This window comes from Artibeus jamaicensis, unplaced genomic scaffold (genome assembly GCF_021234435.1).
Source record: "Artibeus jamaicensis isolate MK-2021 breed Jamaican fruit bat unplaced genomic scaffold, CSHL_Jam_final contig_432, whole genome shotgun sequence".
In the NCBI taxonomy this organism is placed as follows: domain Eukaryota; kingdom Metazoa; phylum Chordata; class Mammalia; order Chiroptera; family Phyllostomidae; genus Artibeus; species Artibeus jamaicensis.
In genome coordinates, this window is record NW_026521828.1 from 12,934,927 (window position 1) to 12,959,008 (window position 24,082).

Below are 24,082 nucleotides of genomic sequence, written 5' to 3' on the forward strand. Positions count from 1 at the left end.
GTGTGTTGTGTGTGCACAGGTTGCCTGTCCCGGGTACACATGTGATGTGCCGCACACATGTGCACCTCACGAGGGCATTGGGAGAGCACACAGACGGCCATCTGTGCCGTGTACGTGTGTGCTGGTGCAGTGGGAGCTGTGTGCACGTGTGTGTGTGCACAGCATGCACATGTGGAGTGCTCGCACGAGGGCCAGGCGCACACATGGTCTCTGCAGCATGGCTGCGCTCCCGAGGAGTGTGTGAACGAGTGCGTAGGCGAGTCTGTGCTGTGTGTGCACGTGCTGACGGTGGGCAGGCCCCCCTCCCTCCCTGGCCTGCCTGTGTCGTGGGAGCCTCAGGACCCTGAGGGAGGGAAGCTGCTGCTGGCGGATGTGGCCGAGATGGACTGGATTTATTTAGATTAAGGCGGTGGGAAAGGAGTGGAGACTCGTGTGTACAGGAAGGAGAGAGGGCTGGGGCTCAGAGAGAGGCTTCTCAAACATGCCTGCTCCCCTGGACCAGGGGCCCTCGATCTGCTCACTCAAGGGGGTTCCTCTGATCACATGAGGAGCTGGGCAATTACCTCATCTTTGGACCTCTGTCTCCCAATCTGGCGGAAATAGGGAGAATCATGAGGGCTTCCTGGCACACAGCATTCTCCTGTGGGCACAGGGGGCACTCCCTGAGAGCCCCCCTTCCTCTCTCTGTCTCAGGAGCCTCCCTGAGTGGCAGGCAGGGGTGTGTCTGTCCCCTGACTGTGACACCTCCTGGTCCCATGTGGCTCCTCGCTGGAGCCCAGCCTTCCCTCTGAAGAAGGGAACTTTCACAGGCAAGCCCCCTGCCCTCCGCAGAACAGTTGCCTGGGCCTCTCTGGGGTTGGCTGGATGCACAGCAGCCTCTGGGAAGCCCAGAGGTCCGTGAGGACACTGGGGGTGTCAGGGACTCCTCTGAGATGGCCCAGGAGGTCATGTCCAGCTGCCTCAATCCCCGTTCTGGTTCTGTCCAGTCCCATGGCTTATTGTCCATGCCACCCTCCCCCCCCACCACCACCTCCTGGATTTTCAATCCCTAGTTTATTTGTCTGAGAGTCACCTGAAAAACTGAAGCCCAGAGAGGGAAATGGCTGGTCAAACCTTACACAGCAAGTCTGTGACTGAATGGTCGGGGAAGTGCGATCTGTGAAAAGAGAGGGGTTGTGAATTCTCACATGACTGCAGCCGCAGGAATGCAGCCCCTCCTTCTCCTGGCCATTTTGGAAGAGGGATGGCTCTCTGAGAGGACCCATCTGTACCTCTCCCTGTGCGGATGGAGAAACAGAGTCCAGAGAGACTAAGAGACTTGCTCAGTCCCATGGGGGGTCTGAGGCCCCTTGTGACCAGAGCCAAACCACCCACTTCATAAAGAGAGAAGACAGCCTGAGACCCCCGGGACGCCTGCACTCTCCCTGAGGTGTCTACCCTTTCTTGTGTTCCTCTGACCAGCCTCCCGCCCTCTCCCTGTAGCCCAGTTCTTCTTTCTCTTTGCTGTGTGACTGGGCCATGACTCTGTCCAGCTCTGGGCATCTGCTGCCTGTTCAGGAAGACCCCTCCGGGCAGAGAGTCTCAGAGACTCTAAGTGACCCCCAGCCCCAGGCCCAGTGGGAGAGGAGCCAGGATCAGAGACTGCTCCTGCCTGGGGCTGCAGGGGGGCTGGGGGGGCTGGGGGGAGTGGGGGCGGGCGGCACCCACACAGCCCAGCCTCCCAGAGCCAGGCCAGCCCCCACTGCAGTGACCTCCCATCTCCAGGCCAGCCGACTGAATTCCTCCTTTAGAATAATAAACAGTGCGGCCAGCCAGGGAGGCTGAGAGGGGAGGGGCAGGGAGGCTGAAATGACCCCCTCCCCCAGCTTCTGCTGCTAATGATTTTCTTTGGCTGAGATCTGGGGCAGGAAGGGGGGAGTCAGAGGGGCACCCGCCAAGGGGCAGATGGGCCTCTGAGGGGCTGCTGACTCCACCGTGGGGCTGTTCCTGCCCATCGGAGGAGGCCTGGCATCCAGCTGGAGGGGCTGGGGCAGGAGAGCTGGGAGAGGGAGGGGCACATCGCAAGAGCTGGACTTGCAGTCTGAAGCAATTAGGAGGGGAAGAAATGAGGGGGTCCACAAGCAGGCTGGCCTGAAAGATGGGGAGAAGGAGGAGAAGAGCAGGTTCACTCAGAGAGCTTATTGGGGTGCTAGGCAGGGCTGAGACTCGGGTCCATGGGCCAGGAGCCTTCTCTCCATTCCACCAATGGGCGGAAGCAGAGCCGGGAGTGGTCGACGCCGAATCATCCTGGGAGACCGAGGCCGTGGAGAGAGCAATGGCGTAGGGGTAGCCCTGCTGGGGTTCAGACCAGACCCCAGCCAAAGACTGGAAACTAAACGGGGTGAGGCGGGGGTGCCGTGGGGCTGACTTGGGTGTGGCCACGGAGCAGGCCAGGCCGGGCAGCCACTCTGCGAAGTCAGCAGACCCACAGCCCCGAGAGGCTCCTTGCTGCCTTGTCACGTGGTCGCTGCCCACATTTCTTGCTCTGTGACTCCCGTCCACTTCTGGTCCCCTTTCCGTGCACGCCGCAGGGCAGACCCTTGCAGGCCTGGCTGTTGGTGGTTATTTGGGGTCCTCGGATGGGGCGGCCACAGGCAGGGACAGAACAAAGACTCGCCCAGTCCAGTCTTCCGGTGAGTGCCCTGCCTCTGTGTCCTCCTGTCTCCATCGCTGCGTGTCCTCTCCCCGTATCTCTGGGTCTTCGTCTCTACCTCTGTCATCCACGTCTGTCTGTCTGTCTTTCTCTCTTGGACAAGCTCTGCTGTGTAACCTTAGACAAACTTCTTTTCCTCCCAGGGCCTCAGTTTCCCCATCTGGACAGTAGGGGTGAGCTGGGGGGGCCCGATCCGTGGACCTTCCAAGGCTTGCGGTGCCGAGGGGCCTCCCCGGGGCCCAGCCCCTGGCCCCTCTCCCCTGGGCATCCCTGTGGAGCTCAGGACCCAGTGAAGGGGGCCAGGCGTGGGGGTGCCCCCCATTCCACAGCCCTGACTCCCCCGCTTCCCTTCCCACAGCCGCCTCTACTTCCTGTTGTGCTCGCGGTGCTATGGGAGCTCTCTGGGCCCGGCTCTCCCCCTCCTTCTCCTCCAGGCCTCTCATCACACTTTCCCAAATATTTATCCTGGCAGATAAGAGCCTGGTATTGGAACTGTCACCCGGAGGACAGGCCCTGAGAGCTGGCAGGCCCCTGGACACCATCCCTGCCCAAACCCCCTATTTTTCTATACATACAGAGAAACTGAGACCCAGAGAGCAGTGGGGGCTCAGCCAGGGTCACCTGAGAGGTGGAGGCAGAGCCGAAGAAGGGCCCCGGCTCCTTGAGCCTGAGCCTGGTGCAATGGGAGGGGACCTGTGAGCACGAGGGCCCTCTTGGCTATGGGACACGGGTAGCCTTTGACTTCAGCCCCATGGACACAAAAGCTGGGTGGCCCGGGCTGGGCTTACTATGCAGGACCCAGGTGCAAAGATGGGTCCTGGCACCACCTTTACCTACCCTGGGCCCTGACCGTCTCCTATTTAACTCCACAGGACGCCATGCTGCTTCTGAGCGCCATGCCAGCTCCTGTCCTCAAAGGTAGGTGGACTGGGCACATGGGAAAGGGCCCTGGGGAGCCACTATGCAGGGCCCTGGAGCTGGAAGGGGTGGTGCAAGCTGCACCGGGGCCTGAGAATCCAGGGGCACTGCTCTCTGCTCTTGAGACTCAATGTCTTGCCTTTCCAGCGGGGCTCAGTGAAGGCCCCCTTCCACTGCCCACCCACAGTTCACAAACCTCAGCACATTCTCTGCTTGCCTGGAGCTGTCAGCTCATATCCTCTGTTGGTCTTCCACACCCCATGCCCCTCACCAGGTGTCCCCACCCCACTCACTAGGAGTCACTCCAGCCTCCTGTTCGTTCTCAGCACTCGCTGGGACTGGTCTGGCCCGTCTGCCTCCAGTCTGGGACTCCCCGCCCCTGCCTGGACTCCTCATTGGCTGTGAACCCCCAAGTCCTAGCTGGGCTCCTCTCAGCACACCCTTCCCTCATCCCTGCCTGGTACATGCACTCTGCTGGCCAGGGCAGCTGACCAGGCAGGCAATCAATCAGTGGTCAGTGGCAAGCTGCGGATGGCTGATTGGCTTGGCTGAGCACCAACCGATCCGAGGAGGCGTGGCTTACAGAATCCTCCCTCAGGGCATATCAGCAGGGAAAGTGGAACCAATCACTTGACAACCCCCCAACCCCAGTCCCTTTGAGTCCCCAGGGGCCTCAGCATCTCTCCTGTCCCCATCTGCCCCACTCTGAGCCACCTTTCCCCACCCTCCCCAAACAGGGCCACCTCTGGGCTTTGGGTGGAACCTGGGCAGCTGGGGCAGCTGTAGGAACGAGGCTCAAAAGGTGACCTGGGAAATAATGCAGGAACTGCTGGAGGCTGGGAATTGCTTCCCAAGGATTTCCTGATGCCTTTGTGAGAGAGAATGTGCCCACGGCCTGCGCGCGGCCCCCCGAAGGGCTCAGAGGCTGGGGTCCAAAGGCGTCTCGCCAGCAGGCCCCGGGGAGCTGGGCACTGAGTCTGGATGAGGGAGGTGTGTTTCTCGGTGGCTGTTGTCCCCCAGGGTCGACTCTGGGGGCAGGCACGGAGGCTCCGGTGCTGACATCTGACGCCTCCTTTCCTGTAGGGTGGGTGCTGCTGCTGCCCCTGCTGCTGCTGCTGGGACCACAGACCCCCCCAGGTCTGGTCATCTCACCTCCGGGGCCCGAGTTCATCCTCAATGTCTCCAGCACCTTGGTTCTGACCTGCTTGGGTCCAGATCCAGTGGTGTGGAGACGAATGTCCAAGAGGCCCCCACAAGAGATGGCCATGACCCCGGATGGCAATTTCTCCAGCGTCCTGATGCTGACCAATGTCACTGGGATAGACACAGGGGAATACCTGTGTACCTACAATAACTCCCATGAGCTGGAGCCCAACGAGCAAAAACGGCTCTACATCTTTGTGCCAGGTGAGGCCCCAGCCTCTGCTCACTCCCTTACTCTTCTCAACAGCGGGTGTCTGGGGGAGCTCAGGGAGTGCTTTAGTGACAGGGTAAAACACAGCCAGCTTAGAAATGCAGATGCACCAAGGAACCCAGCCTGGCTCAGTCCAGGAGTACGTTCTCTTCCACCCCTTGGAGTGAATATCTACCTGCTCCCTGCCAGCCCAACCCATTCCTGGCTCCCAAGAACTCTGCTTCCTCAGCTGGTTCCAATATGCTCCCTCTTGCCCTCTACATCCCATCGTCCCCATTCTCCAAGCTCCAGGTACCAGCTTCCTTCCAACTTGTGGCTTTCCCACCCGGCGCTGTCCATATTGAATGTAAACACTAGACGGGACTCCTGAGAGCATGCTTATTCTGCAGTGGGAGGGCTGAAGGCCGGAAAGGGGGAGAGGCCGGTTCAAGGCCACACAGCAATTCAGAGGAGTGCCGGAAACCCAGCTCCCCCTGACCCTCATTTTTGCCCCCCACCCCTGGCAGATCCTACCATGGGCTTCCTCCCTGTCCCCTCCGAGGAATTATTCATCTTCCTTACAAAAGAAACCGAGATCACAATTCCATGCCGAGTGACGGACCCGCAGCTGGTGGTGACGCTGCATGAGAAGAAGGTGGATGATCCGCTGCCTGTCCCCTATGACCACCAACATGGCTTCTCTGGGACTTTTGAGGACAAGACCTATGTCTGCAGAACCACCATCGGGGACAGGGAGGTGGACTCCGAGCCCTACTACGTCTACAGCCTCCAGGGTGAGCCCCCCTTCTGGCCCGATGCTCAGCAGAGGCAAGTGTGACCATTCACAGAGGTACAGCCCTTTCCAGCTTGCCAAGTGTGCAGCTCCATCCCTCACTGGGGTCTCATCACAGCCGTGGAAGGCAGGTCACGTTTCTCCATTTTACAGATGAGGAAGCTGAGGCTCAGAAAGAGAATGGAATTTGCCTGAGGCCATGGGCAGAGCTGGGCTGTGTGGAGTGGTGGGCAAAGACACAGGCTTTGGATCTCAGCTCTGCCACTTCCCGCCTCAGTGACTTTGCACAAGGCACACAGTCTCCCCAGCCTGCTGCTTCTTCTGCTGTAAAATGGGAATACTGACTCCCTACCTCGTGGGATTATTGTAAAAATCCCGTGAGACAGAAGAGGGGGTATCTGGCGTACGGTTCTGCCCCACACGTCTCCCCTGTACGTGGGTGCGGGGAGAGTACTTCGCTTTCCAAACTGTGGTCCCTCGTGGAAGGTCAGGACCATGTGGACAGAAATTTTGTTTTCTGCATTCACCGCTTAAGCCCCAGAGCCTAGAATAGCCCTTGGTATAGAGTAGATATTTAACGAATATTTGTTGCATAAATGACTCTTCCCACCAGTCATCTCTTCCCTCTCTGGCCCCTGGCCCCATCCCCAGCCTGAAGTGCTGGTAGCTGGTGGCGACTTCCTTAGACCTGAGCCAGTCTCTCTCCACCAGCGTCGTCCATCAATGTCTCAATGAGTGCAGTGCAGACTGTGGTTCGCCAGGGCGAAAACATCACCATTACGTGTCTGGTGACCGGGAACGAGGTGGTCAACTTCGAGTGGATGTACCCCCGCGAGGAGGTAGTGCTAGGGGTTGGCGTAAGGGCCGTGCAGGGGTGGATGTCTTGCCTGGCAGCCTGACTTTCTGGACGCTTCCTGATTTGGGGGACGTGCCCCACCTGTCCCTACAGAGTGGGCGGCGAGTGGAGCCAGTGACTGACTTCGATACCCCCTTCTACATCCGCTCCACCCTGCACATCCCCAGCGCTGAGCTGGGCGACTCGGGGACCTACATCTGCAATGTGTCAGAGAGTGTGTACGACCACCAGGACGAAAAAGCCATCAATGTCACGGTGGTTGGTGCGTGCCTTGGGCTCAGCCCCAACCCTCACTCTGAGCAGGATCCACACCCTGTCATAGGCCCGGGGTACCATCGGCCACATGTCTGTCCAGTTCTAGCCTCGTTGCCAACCAGGGCTGCATTTCCAGGAGAAACTCCACCCAAAATGCAGGGTCAACCCCAAATCCAACCTTAACCCCATCTAGACTTTCCTCTGAGCCAGAGCCCAGGCCCCAACCCAATTTCTGATCCTGGCCTTCAAATCCCAGGCTTAGGCAGCCCCATCCCCAAAGTCAACCAGGCTGCAGCTCATCTTGGCCACAACCCTGGGTCAGAACATGTCCAGGGAGAGCTACAGTTCCAGCCTCAATCTCAAACCTGGCCTGCAAACCATATCAGCTCCAAATTCGGCCAGGCCCAGCCCCAGCTTCAGTCCCAGATCGGGTACTTCTCAAAGCCTAATGCCCTGCCTCCAGAAGCCCCTCCCCATGAGGCACTAGCCCCACCCCTGACAGTCCCCCCTTGCAGAGAGTGGCTACGTGCACTTGCTGAGAGAGCTGGACGCTGTACAGTCTGCAGAACTGCACCGGAGCCGGACACTGAAGGTGGCGTTTGAGGCCTACCCACCGCCTACTGTCAAGTGGTTCAAGGACAACCGCACTCTGGGCGACTCCAGTGCCGGCGAGATTGTCCTGTCCACGCGCAACGTGTCAGAGACTTGGTGAGCAGCTGCCTGCCCACTCTGTTTTTGAAGTTATGGTCCACAGCTGCCAAGCAGCCCACAGCCTTCAGCTGCTCAAGGAAAACCAGGCCCATCTTTCCTGAGAGCTGACTACTTGCCAGGCGCCCTTCCAGGGGCTGTGCCAGGCCCAGGGATACTGCAGAGAACAGAGTACGCGGTCCCACGCCTCCTATAGCTTCCTGTCTATCAGGGAGACCAGGCACTGGTCAGAGGACCACCAGGATGTTTAACTGTCCTTGTAATGGCTGGAGCCATCGGGAGGCAGCGGAAAAGCAGGATGATTGGGAAAGAGGGTACCAGGCGGCTCGCTGCCACCTGTGCACGGGTGGTAGCCCAGAGGCGCCCGATGTTAGGATAAAGGCATGTCGGGCCTTTCCGAAGGAGAAGAGATTTGGAGGAGAGTGGAAATGGTGCTGTCCCTTCATCCCCACCCCTGTTGTCCCTCCTAACCAGCCTCTTGGCTCAGTGGAGCTGCCCGTGGTTGGGGATTCAGGAGACTAGACCTACCAGTGTGAGTCCCAGCTCCACTACTGACTCTGTGACCTTGGCAAGCCCCTCGCCCTCCCCAGGCCTTGTTTTCTCTGTCTGTACAAGGAGGGCGGGGAGGGTCCGTGAGAGTTCTTCCAGCTCTGACAGCTGGGTCTGCCTGCCTGGCCTGCCCCCAGGTACGTGTCAGAACTGACCCTGGTTCGGGTGAAGGTGGCTGAGGCTGGTTTCTACACCATGCTGGCCTCCAATGAGGACGATGAGCTCCAGGTCTCCTTCCAGCTGCAGATCAACGGTGAGGAGCCCTCCACCCTGCTGTCCTTCCCCTTACCTCCCACTGCCACTCCCACTTCCTCTCCCTTCCTACATCGTCCGCCCACCCACAGGAAGAACAAGGGAGGGAGTCTGGGACTCAGGAGACTGGGTTCTAGTCCTGGCTCCAAGGCTGGCCCCCTGCTCTATGCATACCCTGTCTCTGGGCCTCAGTTTCCCTAGCCATACAAGTTGGCCATTGGTCTAGACTAGTGTTTCCAAAACCTCAGTCATTCCTGTGCCGGTGCCACAGTTGTTCCTTGTCACACACCACTTGAACTGCATTACTAATTAAACAGATGTTTACTGAACAGCCACAGTGCACCAAGCTGCTCAAGGTCCTTGAGGCCCTGCTTTCCTTAGTGCAGCCTAAGTTCTGGTGCCGGAAGACAAATGTTCAACAGTTGCCGTAAAGTGCCCAGCCAATTACGTAGGAGGTTAGAATGTAACAAGTGCCTTGAAAGAGAAAGAAAAAGCTTTGGAGTGGGGAGGGGAAGGATCGGGAGTTCTGGGGGCAGGGACAGTGAGGGCTGCACTTTTAAATAGCGGGAATGGGTTTGGCCTCACTGAGGTGACAGTTTTGGGAGGACTTGAGGAAGGTGAGGACATTAGTCAAGTGGCTATTTGGGAAAAGGCATCCGAGGCAGTGTGAGGTAGGAGTTTGGTAGAAAGGACCGAGGGGCTGAAAGTGCGATGGGGGATGGGCACGGACGATGAGGTCAGAGCTGGGACAGGGCAGTCAGGGCTGGGTGCGGGTGGGGACAGCGTGTGGAGGTCCTCGTGGGCTCCTGGATGGACTTTGGTTTTTGCTGCACTGCAGTGAAGTTACTGCAGGGTTTGGAGCAGAATGTCAATGATAGTGATTTAATGTTTTGTCAGTAGACTTTCTAAAAATTCAGTTTGAAAGAGAATTTAACCTCTCGATTGTAGATGGAAAATCACTGTTACATGTCATAAATATAAAGCACCCACTAAAATAAACTCCAAGACAACAGGACAATGCTGTTAAATTCCAGCTCCGTGCTCTTTCTTGCCTTCCCAGGGCCGCTCCTGGCTTTGTTAGAAGGGAAGATTAGCAGGCCTCAGAAAGGTGTTAAAGACAGACCAGTACCCTGCTGAGGCTTCCCCTTTGAAGTACCCAGGAGGGGAACCTGCCAGTTTTCACAAGGTGACTCCTGGCACTTAATGTTCACCTGCAGTCTGCAGCTCCCCTCCCCCGTCCAGGGAAGACTCCAGGCCGCGTCCTCCCTCCGTGAGGAGCTTCTCACTCACTGTCTGTTCTGACCTTCCCTCCTCCCGCCCCGTGCCCTCTCCATGCAGTGCCTGCCCGAGTGCTGGAGCTGAGCGAGAGCCATCCTGCCGATGGGGCGCAGACAGTGCGCTGTCGCGGCCGGGGCATGCCTCAGCCGCACCTCACCTGGTCTGCTTGCCGTGACCTCAAAAGGTGAGAACGCCTGCCTCAGTCTGCCGGCGTACCCACAGCTGGCTGGAAGGACCCACTGAAGATCATCTAGTCCAGCCCTTTCCTCTGGGCACCGTGTTCCAGGCTAGAGTCACGTCCTAGAAGATGTGGCCTTGGGGAGATGCCCTGCATGACCTAAATTGCCTGTTTTCCTCGCCTTTATTATGAGGGTCAAACCAAGGGAATGGATTTTGCCCATCCGGCTTTTCAGTTGTGGGACAGGAGCTCCCCCTGCTGTCAGTTTGGGAACTGCAGGAGAACCAGCTTAGGACCGGGAGATGGGAAGTAGCCTGCTTTTGGCCTCAGTTTCCCTGCCTGCAGAGGGGAGGGACTGGAAGCTGACCTGGCTGGCTCACTGCGCAGATGTCCGCGAGAGCTCCCTCCCACACCGCTGGGGAACAGTTCCGAGGAGGAGAGCCATCTGGAGACAAACGTGACGTACTGGGCGGAGGAGCAGGAGTTCGAGGTGGTGAGCACACTGCGCCTGCGCCACGTGGATCAAGCACTGTCAGTGCGCTGCACACTGCGCAACCTGCTGAGCCTTGACATGCAGGAGGTCATCCTGGTGCCACAGTGTGAGTCATCAAGCCCCAGTGGCCCCCGGTGACCCCTCCTCCCCACCTCAAGCCTGCCATACTTGTGACTGTCTCCATCTGCCCACAGCAGGCCAGAGTCAGCATGTCCATGAGCACCCAGGAGCCTTGTGAAACCTGCCAGAGTATTGCCCCACACACTTATGCAGTAACACAATAGTGGCACATGTGCACATCCACAAGTTTACGTGTATAAACCATGGCTATGAATAGCACTACCTCCTTATGCCTGTATATGTCCAGTGTGTATGTGTCCTAAGCCATGTACATGAGCACATGTGATCCTCAGGCAGGGGCGTAAACCCTGCAAATGTAGATTTGTAAGCCACGTAATAAGGAATGCACAATCCTCAGACACATGTGTAAACCCACGAGTGTATGTCTATGCATGTACATGCAGGTGCACAATCCCCAGATAAGTGTGCAAACAATGCATGTACAATTTCTGTGCATGTGTACAAACTAGCATGGTGCTTGTCTGTAAACATGGAGAGGAGAAGTGGCCACAGCCTGGCCGCCAGGAGCGTGCATCTGGTCTGGAGCTACGGCAGACAGGCCACTCTGAGTCCTGCAAGAGCTGAAGGGATACAGAGGCCAATGGTGATCTGAGTGGGGGTGGGGCAGGGAGTTACTGAAGGGCATGGAGCATTTATGGAAGAGGCTGAAGGTGTGGCCCAGAGGGAGGGGCCAAGGGTCTGACATTGTAGGCTGTGGAGGGGAGTGAAAGGGGGCTTCTGTTCCGGGCAGGGTGGGCAGACAGGGACTGGTGGTACCAAAGAGGGAGGGGGAAGGCAGTGGACAAGTGCCCTGTTGGCTCACGGCTGGCTCTTGTCTCTGCCTCCAGCCCTGCCTTTCAAGGTGGTGGTGATCTCAGCCATCCTGGCCTTGGTGGTCCTCACGATCATCTCCCTCATCATCCTCATCATGCTCTGGCAGAAGGTAAGCCCCACCCTAACAGGCACAGACCTGCATATCAGCCCATCATTGTTTCGTATGGATCCCCGACTGTCTTTGAAACCTGCAGGACCTGGTTGTCTGGGGCCCAGCTCGGAGCTCAGGAGTCAAATGATGTAGAGTGATGCTGGATGTCTGAGCTGCCTCCGTCCCCAGCAGCCTGGTCCAGGCCATCACGGTCCTCTAGATGCACTGTTCCCTTGTCTGGGTCCGGCCCTGACATCATTGCTGCCCTCCCCAGACACAGGGTCTGGGACCTTTCTGGGAGACTCCGTGGGCCCCAGTATTCTTCCAACACCTGCAATTTCCATGCTCTGTTCTGAGATTTCCCAATTCTGTGCTTCTGACACATTAAGATTCCTGAATTAGGATTGAAGTACCCCATTGTCTGTCTCTCTAAGCTTCCGGTGTACCCCATGGTTTCACCATCCAGTGGTCACTTCTTTCTGAGATCCCGGAGATCCCTGCTGTGACTCACTCAGCATGGAGAGGGGCTGTCCACACCCAGCCGAGTGCCCCTGCCTTGTGTGACTTTCTGGGGTGACGCGTTCCTCTATGCCCATCTGAGGAGCAGCTGAGGCTCTAGGAGAAGCTGGGGAGGAGGCTCTCAGGAGCGGGGCCCTCGGCTGCCAGCTAGTCCCCAGCCGCTCCCCCTCTGGGGCCCCTGGAGTTTGTACCTACTGAACCCATGAAGGCCTTGGCTCTGTCGAGAACTTGCTGTGTGACTTTGCCTATGCCCCTGCCCCTGTCTGGCACTCTGGGTCTCCTGCCCCATCTGTTCCATAAGGGACTGGACCTAGTGGGCCTCAGGACCCCCCTGGTGACCCACCCCTGGTCTTGGCCCACAGAAGCCCCGCTATGAGATCCGATGGAAGGTGATCGAGTCTGTGAGCTCCGACGGCCATGAGTACATCTACGTGGACCCTATGCAGCTGCCCTACGACTCCACCTGGGAGCTGCCACGGGACCAGCTTGTGCTCGGTCAGTCTGGGGGCACCTCACGCGGTGGGATGTGGGCTTCAGGCAGCGAGAGGGTCATCAAGGTCTGGTCCCAGCTTTGCCACGACCAGCTGTGAGACTTAGGGCCTGTGTCTTGCCTTCTCTGGCCCCCAGTCTCCTCGTCTATAGTGTGGGGACAAAACGACCCCCCAAGAATCATCCAACATTGAGGTCCTATGTTCCCATTACTCTGTGAGATGGGACCCCTGGGTGACGAGAAAGGACATCTTAACTGAGTGGTTTGGGCACCAAGCCTGTTCTTAGCCCGGCTGGGAGGCCCAGGGGTGCAGAGGAACTGTGCTCCCCTCTGCGGAGGGAGGAAGGCTTCCGGGGACCGAGACGGTTCAGAAAGCAGAGAGCACTTAGAGACACTACAGAGGCCGTGACTTGAGGAGTCTCATTGGAGGAAACACCTTAAGCCCAGGGTGAGGGCTGAGGGATGTGTACGCTGTCCCCAGAGAGGGTGGGAGGCAGATTCCTGGTGGGCCAGGAGCTGAGACACCATCTCTACCTTAGGACGCACCCTTGGCTCCGGAGCCTTTGGACAAGTGGTGGAGGCCACAGCTCACGGCCTGAGCCATTCTCAGGCCACAATGAAAGTGGCCGTCAAGATGCTGAAATGTGAGTCCTGGGAGCACCCCCAACCCCTCCCTGGCCCTCCCCACACGGCCAGGCACTCCCAGAGCAGGCCAGGCCTGGCTTGGATTCACTGGGCACAAGCAGTGTGGCCACCCGGCGGCCACCCCCTCCTCATCTCTGGGAAAGCGGCTCTGTCACCCTGCCCTCTCCTCTGGCAACCTGCTCCCTCTCCCCCCACCTTCCTCCCATCCCCTCTCCCCTCCCTCTGCATGTGGGTCCTTGCCACCCTTGGCCACAAACTGGGGCAGAGTCAGAAGAGGCTCCGGTGCAGCCTCCGCGGGGCCTCCGTGATGGGGCCAGGCCTGAGGCCCTCCCTTCCTCAGCCACAGCTCGAAGCAGTGAGAAGCAAGCCCTCATGTCGGAGCTGAAGATCATGAGTCACCTTGGGCCTCACCTGAACGTGGTCAATCTGCTGGGAGCCTGCACCAAAGGAGGTACAGACCTACTTGCCCAGAGGATTCTGGGAAATGCCAGTGGCCAGAGCTGGGCCCCTCCCCTCAGTCCAGGGACAGCAAGACACCCCAGCTGGAGTGTCTGCGCCCACCCCGTTCAGCACCCTCACTGTGTGGAGCCACATGTGTGTGGGATTTAGAAACTCGCAGGGTCGCAGCGGGGCCGAGGCCAAAGGGCTGTCCTGGTCACCAGTACCAGGGATTCCCAAACCGAGGCATCTTCCGACATTTAAAATTTTCACAATGCATTTTTGAATTGAATCTATGGGGTGACACTGGCTAATGAAATCAAACAGGTTTCAAGTGTACGATTCTGTAACACATCATTTGCACACTGTGTCGTGAGCTCACCACCGAGGGTCGGGTCTCCTTTCATCCCCATTTACCCTCGGCCCTTGCCTTCTGCCTCCCCCGCCCCCTTCCCTTTGGTGATCACCATGCTGTTGCCTGCTTTTCTTAATACAATACATCTTAACAACTCTAATAAATGACAGCGTGTGCGACACCGAGTTGAGTTATGTCCCCACTACTCGAGACCACCAGCCTGCTAACCGGGAGCTGCCTTCATTCAGATCAGAGAGTAAAGTCTTTCTGACTAAACAGAAAAGACTGTTTATTTGCAGCTCTGGTTGCAAGTTAGGTTGTAAGTCTGCAAAAAAAAAAAACGTTATTGCCATTTACAGCTGCTTATTGTGAGGTTTGGGATTTTCCTCAGTCTTATGCAACCAGAGCAAAATACAGAAGCACACGCACGCACAGGCCTGCTTGTGCTCACAACCATCGCCCCATTTCGCAATTCGTGTTTTTATTGACATCGTCAAGTTCCCACTGATTGACTTTAAGTTCATGTGTTGTATTTGAATTTAAACCACAACCTGAAAATAAATAATTGCCACTGTTTACTTCATATACTGGGCTCTGAAATAGGCTTTAGTTTGAAAACCTGTCGACCTCAGCTAGCACTGTGTGCTCACTATGTGCCAGGCACTGAGTGGAGCCGACAAGGGTATTATCCCATGAACACCCAGAGCAGCCCTATGGGGTGGGTGTTATTAGCCCCATTTAACAGATGGGGAAAGTAAGGCTCAGGGAAACTGAGTACCTTGCTCATGGTCACACAGGCAGGCAGAGAGCCCAGGTTTGCCTGGAGCCAAAGCCTCTTCGCCATTCTAACAAGCCGCCTCTCCCACGTGCAAACCCATCATTAGCCTCATGGCCCTGGTGGGAAGCCTGAGGCCTCCCCGGGACCGTCCCTGAGCTCATCCCTTTGCAGGGCCCATCTACATCATCACGGAGTACTGTCGCTATGGCGACCTGGTGGACTACCTGCACCGAAACAAGCACACCTTCCTGCAGCACTACTCTGACAAGCACCGCAGGCCCAGCGCCGAGCTCTACAGCAACGCCCTGCCCTTCGGGGTGGCCCTGCCCAGGTACCTGGAGGGAGGTGGCGATCTGAATCTTTAGAGAACCCCAAGGAGCAGTTGCTTGCTCCCTCCTTGTCCAGTCCAGGAGCTGAGGCCAGATTGGGTAGAGCGGCTCTGTTTCACATGTTTGTTCTAGACCCAGGGTTTGGCCAGCCCCTGGGGAAAGACAGTAACATGGATGATAATGGTGGGATTGGCTGACACCTACTGGCTATCTGTAGTATGGCAGGCCCTGTGCCAAGCACTCTGCTGGTGTGATCCCTTGATCCCTCTCATGGTCCCTCTGTCTGGAGTTCCATAGGGAGCCCTTGGGGCTCTCCTGTCCCAGGCCTGAGTCTATGCTGTACCCCTCACTGTGGTTCCCACACCCTCTGCACAGCAGCCTCTGCGGTACCCTGAGGTCAACAGAGCCCCTTCTTCTTTTCCAAAAATAACATCTTGGTTCTTTTGCTGATTACAAAAGCAGTAGTATTTATTGCAGAGAGAAGAGTAACTTCAGAAAAGCATTAAAAGACAGTAAAACTCATCTCTGCCCTTTCCAACATTTTTCTCCATTTTCTTCCAGTCTCTCCCGAGAGGGACACGTGGACGCAGCCCCGAAGCTCCTCAGGGAGCTGATGCTGCAGGCGGACACGGGGCAACTCCCAGCCCACTCTGGGCTGGGGCCGGGCACTCTTGGGGCCCTGTGGCTGGATGGTGCTGCAGAGGCCACCAAAAGGCACCTTTGTCCACACCCTGCCTGGGACCATTGTCCTGGAGAGGGGTAGCTGCCCCTTGACCCAAACTCTCTGAGCACGCACACTGGGTCTTATGTTATCTCGGCCACCCCAGGACCCCGCTCAGGGCCCCACGGGTTGGTTGACAGGGCTCTCCACAAGGTTGCTCACCTGACAGTGACACAGTAGAGGGAGTTGAATCAGTGAGGCAGAGAAGAAGTACCTGAGTGACAGGGTCTTGCAGGCCCTGGCGGGTGAGCAGAGGGGCAGGAGCAGAGAGAAGAAGGGGAGGCCTGTGACTGCCCATCCTGGGACATTCTTCTCACCTTTAGCCACATGTCCCTGCCCGGGGATAGTGACGGTGGCTACATGGACATGAACAAGGATGAGTCGGTGGACTATGTGCCCATGTTGGACATGAAAGGAGACATCAAGTATGCAGATCTCGAGTCCTCCAACTACATGGCTCCTTACGATAACTACGTCCCCTCCGGTGGGTGTTGCATCCTCTTACCTGTACGGCCCTCGTACCTGTGCAGTGATGCACTCTTTTCAAAGCCTCTCATACACCCAGCTGGACCACAACCCTGGGTGGGGGGAGATGGCCTTGGGCCCATTTTGTAGATTCAGAAACTGAGGGTAGCTGACTGCCTAGAGTTGCTGTGTAGGGAAGCCCTGATGACCCCTAGTTTCTGGGTTGAGATGTGCACACAGCCCTCATGGAGGGGAAGCTAGGTGGGCGAGTGCCTGGCCTCCTGGGCCCTGGGGGAAGAGTGGTCTGCCTGGAGAAGACCCAGGCTGGTGCCCCTGAAAAGCAGTCAGGCCAGGCTGAGCAAAGGTGGCCTGGGGCAAAGGCTGAAAGTCTTTCTGGACAAAGTAGGAGAGGGTTAAGGCAGATATTTGGAAATTGTGTCCCTTTGGGGGGAAACTTAGAGGACAGGGAGCCCCCTGTCTTGAACAGTAGCCTCCGGGAGCCTGAGGGCCGGGGGAAATGCAAGGTGGCGGGTGACCTTTTGTCCTCCTCCAGCTCCTGAAAGGACCTGTCGAGCAACTTTGATCAACGAATCCCCAGTGCTTAGCTACACGGATCTTGTGGGCTTCAGCTACCAGGTGGCCAATGGCATGGAGTTCCTGGCCTCCAAGAATGTACGTGTGGTCACAATGGGCAGATTGAGGTCATGGGGCAGTGGGTCACCCAGCCAGCCAGGGTCCTCCAGGTGCACAGCTCTGCACACTAGCTTTGTCCCCTCTGGTGGGTGAGGATCGTCAATTCCCTCACACCACGTGACCCCCTCTCACCTGTATGGCCTGTCACACCTGGACAGTGATTCATTTTTCCCAAAGCACCTAACACGGAGGGTCTTCCCCACCATTGCCCGAAAGGCCTCAGCTTCCCTCACCCTCCACCCACCCCCAGTGTGTCCACCGAGACCTGGCAGCCAGAAATGTGCTCATCTGTGAGGGCAAGCTGGTCAAGATCTGTGACTTTGGCCTGGCTCGTGACATCATGCGGGACTCTAACTACATCTCCAAAGGCAGCGTGAGTACCTTCCCTGACCCTGCACACCTCTGACCCTCCCCGTCAGCGTGACTTGGACCCAGAGGAGATAAGAAGAGGGCTAATCACAGAAATGGAGATCACATGGAGGGTCAGCAACAGGGGAGTGAGAGGAGGAGAAGGTACAGAGAATAAGTAGCATAGACAGTAGGTAGAAAGTAGACAAGGGGGAGGGCAAGAATAGTATGGGAAATGTAGAATCTAAGGAACTTGTGACACATGGACATAAACTAAAGGGGGGGAATGGTGGGGGAGGGGTGTGCAGGGTGGAGGGGAGTGAAGGGGGAAACGGGACAACTGTAATGGCATAATCAATAAACTATATTTAAAAAAGAAGAAGGAAAACAGGGCTCCTGTGGTCTGACCTGCCCAGCGGTGACTGGCCCCGCCCGCCTGGCTGTGGGAGGGGCAGAGATGCTAGGGTTCGTGGGGGTGAGCGGGGGCTCAGATTTGCTGGTAATGACAGGGGGCAAGGGAGCAGCTGTAAGTGGTCCCTGGGAGTTTGGAGGGGAAGCAGGCCAAATGTGTCATCCCAAATGACAGCAGGAGGCAGAGGCTAAGACAGACAAACAGGTGGCAGGCAGTGTCTGGTTAAAATATGACCATGTTACCTCCCAGTCACGTCCCCACTGTCCACACCGGGACAGGGAACCCCGGAGCTGGAGGGACGCTAGGCCACCGAGATGGAAGGCAGCAAGGGTCAGCGCTGGGTGGCGCCTCAGCATGGCCCTGTCTCCCACGCCCCTCTGCTAACTCAGTCGGGGGCCGCCGCTGGGGTCAGGAAGGGAAGCCTGTTCTGGGAGGAGCCTCAGACCCTGGGGTGACCGTGACCCCAGCCTGTGGGAAAAGAAACTCGGCCTCCTGATTTTCCGGCCAGCACTGGGGTGGGCATGGGAACCGTGTGCAGCAGAAGCAGGCTCTCAGGGTTTAGGGAGTTGGGAGAGAGTTGCGGGTGGGAACTGCCAGGTCTCCCCGCTCCCACCCAGGTGCAGAGCGGGGCTCAGCCCCGCCTCACACCCAGGCCATCTGCCCTCCCACAGACCTTCCTGCCGCTGAAGTGGATGGCCCCGGAGAGCATCTTCAACAGCCTCTACACCACCCTGAGCGACGTGTGGTCTTTCGGGATCCTGCTCTGGGAGATCTTCACCCTGGGTATGCTTCCGGCTTCCCACGGCCCGCAGCGGCCTGGCGCGGCATCCAGCCACACCACTCCCCTGACCTGCCTGGCGGGGCTGTGAACAGACTCTGGGACGGGCATCAGGGCTCTGGTTCAAGACCCACCTGTGCCGCTTTCGTACTGCTGTGTGTCCTTGGCAAGTCTCTTGCCCTCTCCGGGTCTCTTTACCTCCCATGTGAGTCCTGAGGAGTTTGGATGGTGACATCTTCAGGTCTCTGATTCTGGGGGGAGTTTGTGGTATGTCCAGAGCCATGAAGGCAGGTGCCCACATTTCCCAATTCCAAGGCCACTGTCCCCTCAACCCAGCCCTGGCGTGAGGGTTTCTCACCATTTTTTCAACACCCTGAACCTGTGTATCTCTTTTCTTGTCTTTGCTTCCCGACAGGTGGCACGCCCTACCCAGAGCTGCCCATGAACGAGCAGTTTTACAATGCTATCAAGCGGGGTTACCGCATGGCCCAGCCTGCCCACGCTTCGGACGAGATGTGAGTGACGCCTTTGGGAGGATGTTTTGAGTGCAAGTGATACACACCCAACTGCAGCAGCTTAGGCCAGCGGTAGACTTACTAGGTCAGAGGCCTAGAAAAACCTAGGCACGGCTGGCTTTAGATGTGCAGCCTATTCATCGGCAGTCTCTGCTTCTGCTCCTGGGCTGTGCTCTCCTCTGCACTGGCCTCGTACTCAGCCTGGCACTGCCCAATGGCTACGTCCTAGCTGTTTCACCACAGTTCCAGCAAAAGGCCCAGAGCTGACTGTCGTGGGCTCCCTGGGGTCGTGTGGTCACCCAGAACCAGCCACTGAGCTCAGAGGATGCCAACCCCTACTAGCCAGCCCTGGGTCATGTGCTCACCCGGGTGTGGTCAACCCCTTGAATCACTGAACCCCAGGAGTGGGGAAGGGCCTCCCGAGGGGATGTCCAGGTGTGATGATGGGAAACGGCATCTGCCCGCCCCCTTTCCACAAGCCCTTTCATTGCTCACCTTGCTCTGGGGGGGCAGTCGCCCTCCCCCTGCGCCCGGTGTCAGAGGCCCTGACCCCCGTGTGCCTCCCCCCAGCTACGAGATCATGCAGAAGTGCTGGGAAGAGAAGTTTGAGATTCGCCCCCCCTTCTCCCAGCTGGTGCTGCTTCTCGAGAGGCTGCTGGGTGAGGGTTACAAAAAGGTAGGTTGAGGCAGGGCGGGGGAGGGAAACCGAGAGTTGTGGTCCAGCCAGAAGCCAGACATTGTATACAAGGCTCTGCGTGGCCTGCTGGTGTTCGAGGGGCCACCCCTTACCCTCTCTGGGCCTCTGTTTCTTTGTGGCATCGGTAAGAGGCGGGCTGGAGCTGCGAGTCTAGTTCATTTCAGCAGCACAGAGTGTTTGGAAGTGAAATCTGCATGGAAACGGACAGGTGTGAAGAGGAAGGGAGCCCACAGCCCGCTTCAACCTGCCAAGTCCCGGATCCCCTTCAGAGGGGTGAACTTCCCAAGGCTGGATCACTGCTGAGGGCTTGACCACTTGGGCCCCTCTGGGCTCTGATGAGGCAAATGGAGCCAGCCGGCCCGACACCCTCCCTCCGCAGCCCTGGAGCGGGGAGCCCTTCTCCGTGGACACAGACACCACCCCTTCCCTTGGCCCGCCCCCGCCCCAGGTCTGCTTCTGGCTCTGGGACCAGTGAAACAGAGTGGGGCTGCCCCCGGTCAGTAGTGAGGGAAGCCGAGGCCCCCGCTGAAGGGGCCTGAGGCAGGATGAGAGCCCAGACCCGCCTCATCTGAAGTGGGTAAAATGTTAGGGTGTTGGGTGCCGGTCCACAAACCGGCCCCTGCCTGGGTGGCCCCAAGCTCACCTTGTCTTGTGAGACGGTGCCGGGTGGGAGGGCAGCTCAGCCGCGTGGCTTTTGGCCATTGTCCTTGCCCTCTGAGCACCGGCTGCCTGATTCACACAGGGCTGGGGGTGCTGGGCCAGAATCGAACTGTCGGACGGTCCCTGAAGGCTTCTCTGATCCTGGCCTCCGCTGTTTCTTGGTGCTCCCTGCCCCTCGGAGCAGAGGTACCAGCAGGTGGATGAGGAGTTTCTGAGGAGCGACCACCCTGCTGTCCTCCGGTCCCAAGCCCGCTTGCCTGGCTTCCATGGCCTCCGACCCCCTCTGGACACCAGCTCAGTCCTCTATACTGCCGTGCAGCCCAATGAGTGTGACAACGACTACATCATCCCCCTGCCCGACCCCAAGCCCGAGGGTGCCGACGAGGGCCCGCTGGAGGGCTCCCCCAGCCCGGACAGGTAGCCACTGTGGCCAGGGCGTGCCAGTGTGCACGGCGTGTGTGCGCATGCGTATGACTTGCCTTAGAAGTAAGTTGCCTAGAGTGAGCACTTATTCCTGTCAGTGAATAGAAGAGAGAGTTGAACTTACTTGATCTCTGCTGCCCGCACGTGCAAAGGGCAGGGCGGTAAGAGAAAGACTGGGCTGGGACTTACATGCAATGTACAACAGCTATTTCCCATAAAGGAGCCCTCCTGGGCCACTGCTCTCCACCATCGCTGGGAGAAGAGGAAGAAGCCCAGTTCACACCCCAGCACCCCATGTGTCACTGCGGGTCATTGTCAGCCCCTGGCCTGTGTGCCCTGCCTTGGGGCCCCAGGGCGTTGACATGTGGCAGGAGCCAGAGGGGCCTCCAGGACCCCGTCTGAACATCAAGTCCAGGCCAGAATTCAGACTGGGAAGGAGGTTCCTGCTTTTCTTTGCCTTGGAATGCGGTGAAGTTAGAGGGTGGGGAGGGCTTTGGTGGAAGTCCCGTCTGTTGCCTGGACTTGATGTTCAGACAGGGTCCCCCCCCTTGGCTAGAAAGAATGGTTCTCCATGAGGCCAGATCCCCCCCAAAATGAGACCCCGCCTGTGGTACAGTGGCAGGAGCCCCACTGCTGTGAGACCGGCCAGGTGCCTTCTTGCTCTGCGCACCGACTGGGAGCACAGCGAGGTCTCGGGAGGCCCCTGAAGGCCCTCCCAGCCTGCGCAAGCTGCTGGTACTCCCAGCTCCAGGAAGACAGCGTGCAGAAGGGTTACGCACAGGGCTCAAACACCCTGGGCTGTGAAGGCGGGCCCTGATGTGTGCCCTCAGACAAGTTCCCTTCTGGAGTTCAGTTTCCTCATCTGTTAATGAAAATACAGGAGCACTTCAGTTCGGAGGGAGTTGGGAGGGTGAAATAAGGTGGTGTAAACCCTCAGGAGTGCGGGACACGCAGACGCTGAGTGAGGGATACACTTTGGGCCTCTTGGATCTGCTGTGAAGTCTCAGCTCCTACACTCACTGGCTGTGCAGTTCAGGACAATGATATAACCTCTCTGGGCTGCACCTTCCCCACAATGCCTGCCTTGCCTCGTCTTTACAAGGCCTGAGTGAGGCAGAGTGTGCAAGGTCAGACACGCACAGGGCTCCTGATGAACAGTGTTGCTGTTTTACTGTGGTTCTCTCCCACCCTCTCACTCACTTGCCTTTTCCCTCCAGCTCCACCCTGAATGAGGTCAACACCTCCTCAACCATCTCCTGCGACAGCCCCCTGGATCCCCAAGAGGAGCCAGAGCCGGGGCCCCCGCCTGAGTCCCCGGTGGAGCCAGAGGCAGAGCCACAGTGGCTGCCAGACCCAAGCTGCCCCGGGCCTCGGGCTGAGGTGGAGGACAGCTTCCTGTAGGGGGCCAGCCCGCACCCTGCCTGCCCAAAGTGTCCCCTCTACCTCCCAGCACCCCGAGTCTCCTGGCCCGTCCTCTGGAAGGCTTTGGCCCTGACATGCCTCACCCCAACCCCTGGGGCTGGCTTAGGAGGCAAGAGACCTGCAGGGGCCGTGGCCAGCCTTCTGCCTCTGGGGAGGCCATGTTACTCGGAGCCAGGGTTCTCCCAAAGGACTCAGTTGCCCCATCTGTAAGATGGGAAATTTGGGCTTGGTGGCCCACAGTTTGGGATTCTCCCCACAGCTGATAGGTGGGGAGCTTGGAATCCCTGGGGAGATTCTCTAGGTAGACAAGGTAGTAAATGAACTTTTTCCTGTTCAGCCAGCTACCCCTCAAGGAGCTGCAGCTCTCTCCTTGGACTTTCTCCACCCAAAAGCTGGGGAGGGACTCTGGTATCCCTGGCTGCTGGCTGAGCTGGGACGTGGCCTTGGGCAGTGTTGCCGCCTCTCCTCGATGTCAGCCTTCACTCTCCCAGGCCCGGGCTGGCCTGGGCCGTCTGCGTGTCACCGATGCTAGGGGCTGAGCCCAGTCCAGGGCTCTCCCGCCTGCAGCCCCCACCCCGGGCAGGTGGGGGCGCCCCTCTCTGTAAACGGTGCCCGTGTCTCTGTCTTTCTGGCTCTGTGAGTCCTGGGGTCTTTTCCCTCATCACTGCGAGTCTTATTCCACCCACAAGTCTCCAGGGCCAGAGGCTCCACATTTGTGAGGAGTGTGCGGATGTGCGTGTGAAGCACCCACACGCGTGGGCCAGTTTGTGGGTCATGTATGCACTGGACCCACGGAGGCCTTGCAGGAAGACCTTGCCCTCTCTGGGCCCATTTTCTCTGTTCAAAAATGAGTGAGTTGAGCTCATTGAATTCCAGTGTCCTGCCAGCACTAGCATTCTAGAATATTCCTGGGGGTGCATACTGCCCAGAGTGTAAAGCCAAACACCCCAAAGTAAAGCTCACTTTGTTCTGGGGGTGAGCTGGGGCTGGGGAGATTCCGGACCACACAGCACACTCCGGGCATTTGGGAACCACTCTCCTTCCCCAGGCTCCCGGCAAGTCCCAAAAGGCCAGCTGCCCAGGCCTTGACACAAAGTGACAGCCAGTGTTCTAGAAAGCCCCAAGCAGCTGCCTCAGGGACACAGGAAGACCACGGAAGCACTTCCAGTATCCACAGTGATCTCGGGAGCCGTCCTGGGCCAAGGGGGCAGAGGGGCAAATCAGACCGCCTGGTGCGCCTCCCACACCACCACCCGCCATCCAGGTCTGTGCTAAAGACAGTGGACAAGTGAAAGCCCCTGCAGGGCCCTAGAAATGACAAGAAGTCTTGGATGGGGAACCTGAGAAAGGGGTGGAAGCGGTGGGTACTCTGAGCATCACCTTCTCCCCTGCCCGCTGCCCCATGGGGTACGGCTTCGTCTCTGCCCAGGGCCACTCAGCTCTCTCTGTCCACCAGCCCCCAGCCCAGCGGGCACTGAGGTGCTGAAGGACGGCTGTGGCCCAGACTGCTGGCAGGGCAGGGCTGGAGAGGGGGTGGGGGATCAGCCCCTCCGGGCACCCACCCCCATGCTGGGTGGCACTTCTCTGCCCCAGGACCTCCCAAGACTGGTTGGGGAGGGAACTGGGTTCTCACTACGGTACCAAAGATGTAATCACCTAGGTTTACAAGTATTTTTAGGACTCACATTAACTCACATTTATACAACAGAAGTGCTATTTTATATGCCATCAAAATTTCCTATCTGTGTACCTTTTTTAAGGGAAAGATTTTAATATTAAACCCGGTGCTTCTCACAGACGTTTGTGGTCTCTGGCAGGTTTGGGGCCCTGTGCCTTGTTGGTGGCAGGAGTGGAGTAGGGCCGACAGGGCTCGCCCCGGCCACAGGGTCCCCACACAGGTCCTCTTAGCACTGGTCTGGTTTCCATCCGTACGATAGGGATTTTTTGCCCCCTGGATGCTGGGCTTCAGTTTTCCAAGTTGGGA

General features: G+C 58.0%; 1 protein-coding gene across 3 annotated transcripts in view; it reads left to right on the plus strand.

Moving 5' to 3' along the window:
- PDGFRB (platelet derived growth factor receptor beta) overlaps positions 1 to 23,894 on the plus strand; it is a 36,271-nt gene extending 12,377 nt beyond the window's left edge. Inside the window, exons 1-23 of one of the 3 annotated variants that reach the window (XM_053665911.1) lie at positions 1,990 to 2,672; positions 3,565 to 3,610; positions 4,694 to 5,017; positions 5,531 to 5,797; positions 6,508 to 6,635; positions 6,746 to 6,914; positions 7,423 to 7,615; positions 8,302 to 8,417; positions 9,755 to 9,878; positions 10,260 to 10,471; positions 11,334 to 11,428; positions 12,292 to 12,424; positions 12,959 to 13,063; positions 13,405 to 13,515; positions 14,807 to 14,966; positions 16,009 to 16,169; positions 16,704 to 16,822; positions 17,094 to 17,216; positions 18,275 to 18,386; positions 18,797 to 18,896; positions 19,467 to 19,572; positions 20,438 to 20,670; positions 21,894 to 23,894. In XM_053665911.1, coding sequence (XP_053521886.1) covers positions 2,619 to 2,672; positions 3,565 to 3,610; positions 4,694 to 5,017; positions 5,531 to 5,797; positions 6,508 to 6,635; positions 6,746 to 6,914; positions 7,423 to 7,615; positions 8,302 to 8,417; positions 9,755 to 9,878; positions 10,260 to 10,471; positions 11,334 to 11,428; positions 12,292 to 12,424; positions 12,959 to 13,063; positions 13,405 to 13,515; positions 14,807 to 14,966; positions 16,009 to 16,169; positions 16,704 to 16,822; positions 17,094 to 17,216; positions 18,275 to 18,386; positions 18,797 to 18,896; positions 19,467 to 19,572; positions 20,438 to 20,670; positions 21,894 to 22,077 — 3,375 coding nt within the window. In that variant the 5' untranslated portion in view covers positions 1,990 to 2,618 and the 3' untranslated portion in view covers positions 22,078 to 23,894. Of the gene's footprint in view, positions 1 to 1,989; positions 2,673 to 3,564; positions 3,611 to 4,693; positions 5,018 to 5,530; positions 5,832 to 6,507; positions 6,636 to 6,745; positions 6,915 to 7,422; positions 7,616 to 8,301; positions 8,418 to 9,754; positions 9,879 to 10,259; positions 10,472 to 11,333; positions 11,429 to 12,291; positions 12,425 to 12,958; positions 13,064 to 13,404; positions 13,516 to 14,806; positions 14,967 to 16,008; positions 16,170 to 16,703; positions 16,823 to 17,093; positions 17,217 to 18,274; positions 18,387 to 18,796; positions 18,897 to 19,466; positions 19,573 to 20,437; positions 20,671 to 21,893 lie in introns of those variants that run through there. The other 2 variants (XM_037161881.2, XM_037161883.2) reach the window with 2 other exon arrangements.
- The last annotated feature ends 188 nt before the right edge of the window (positions 23,895 to 24,082 follow it).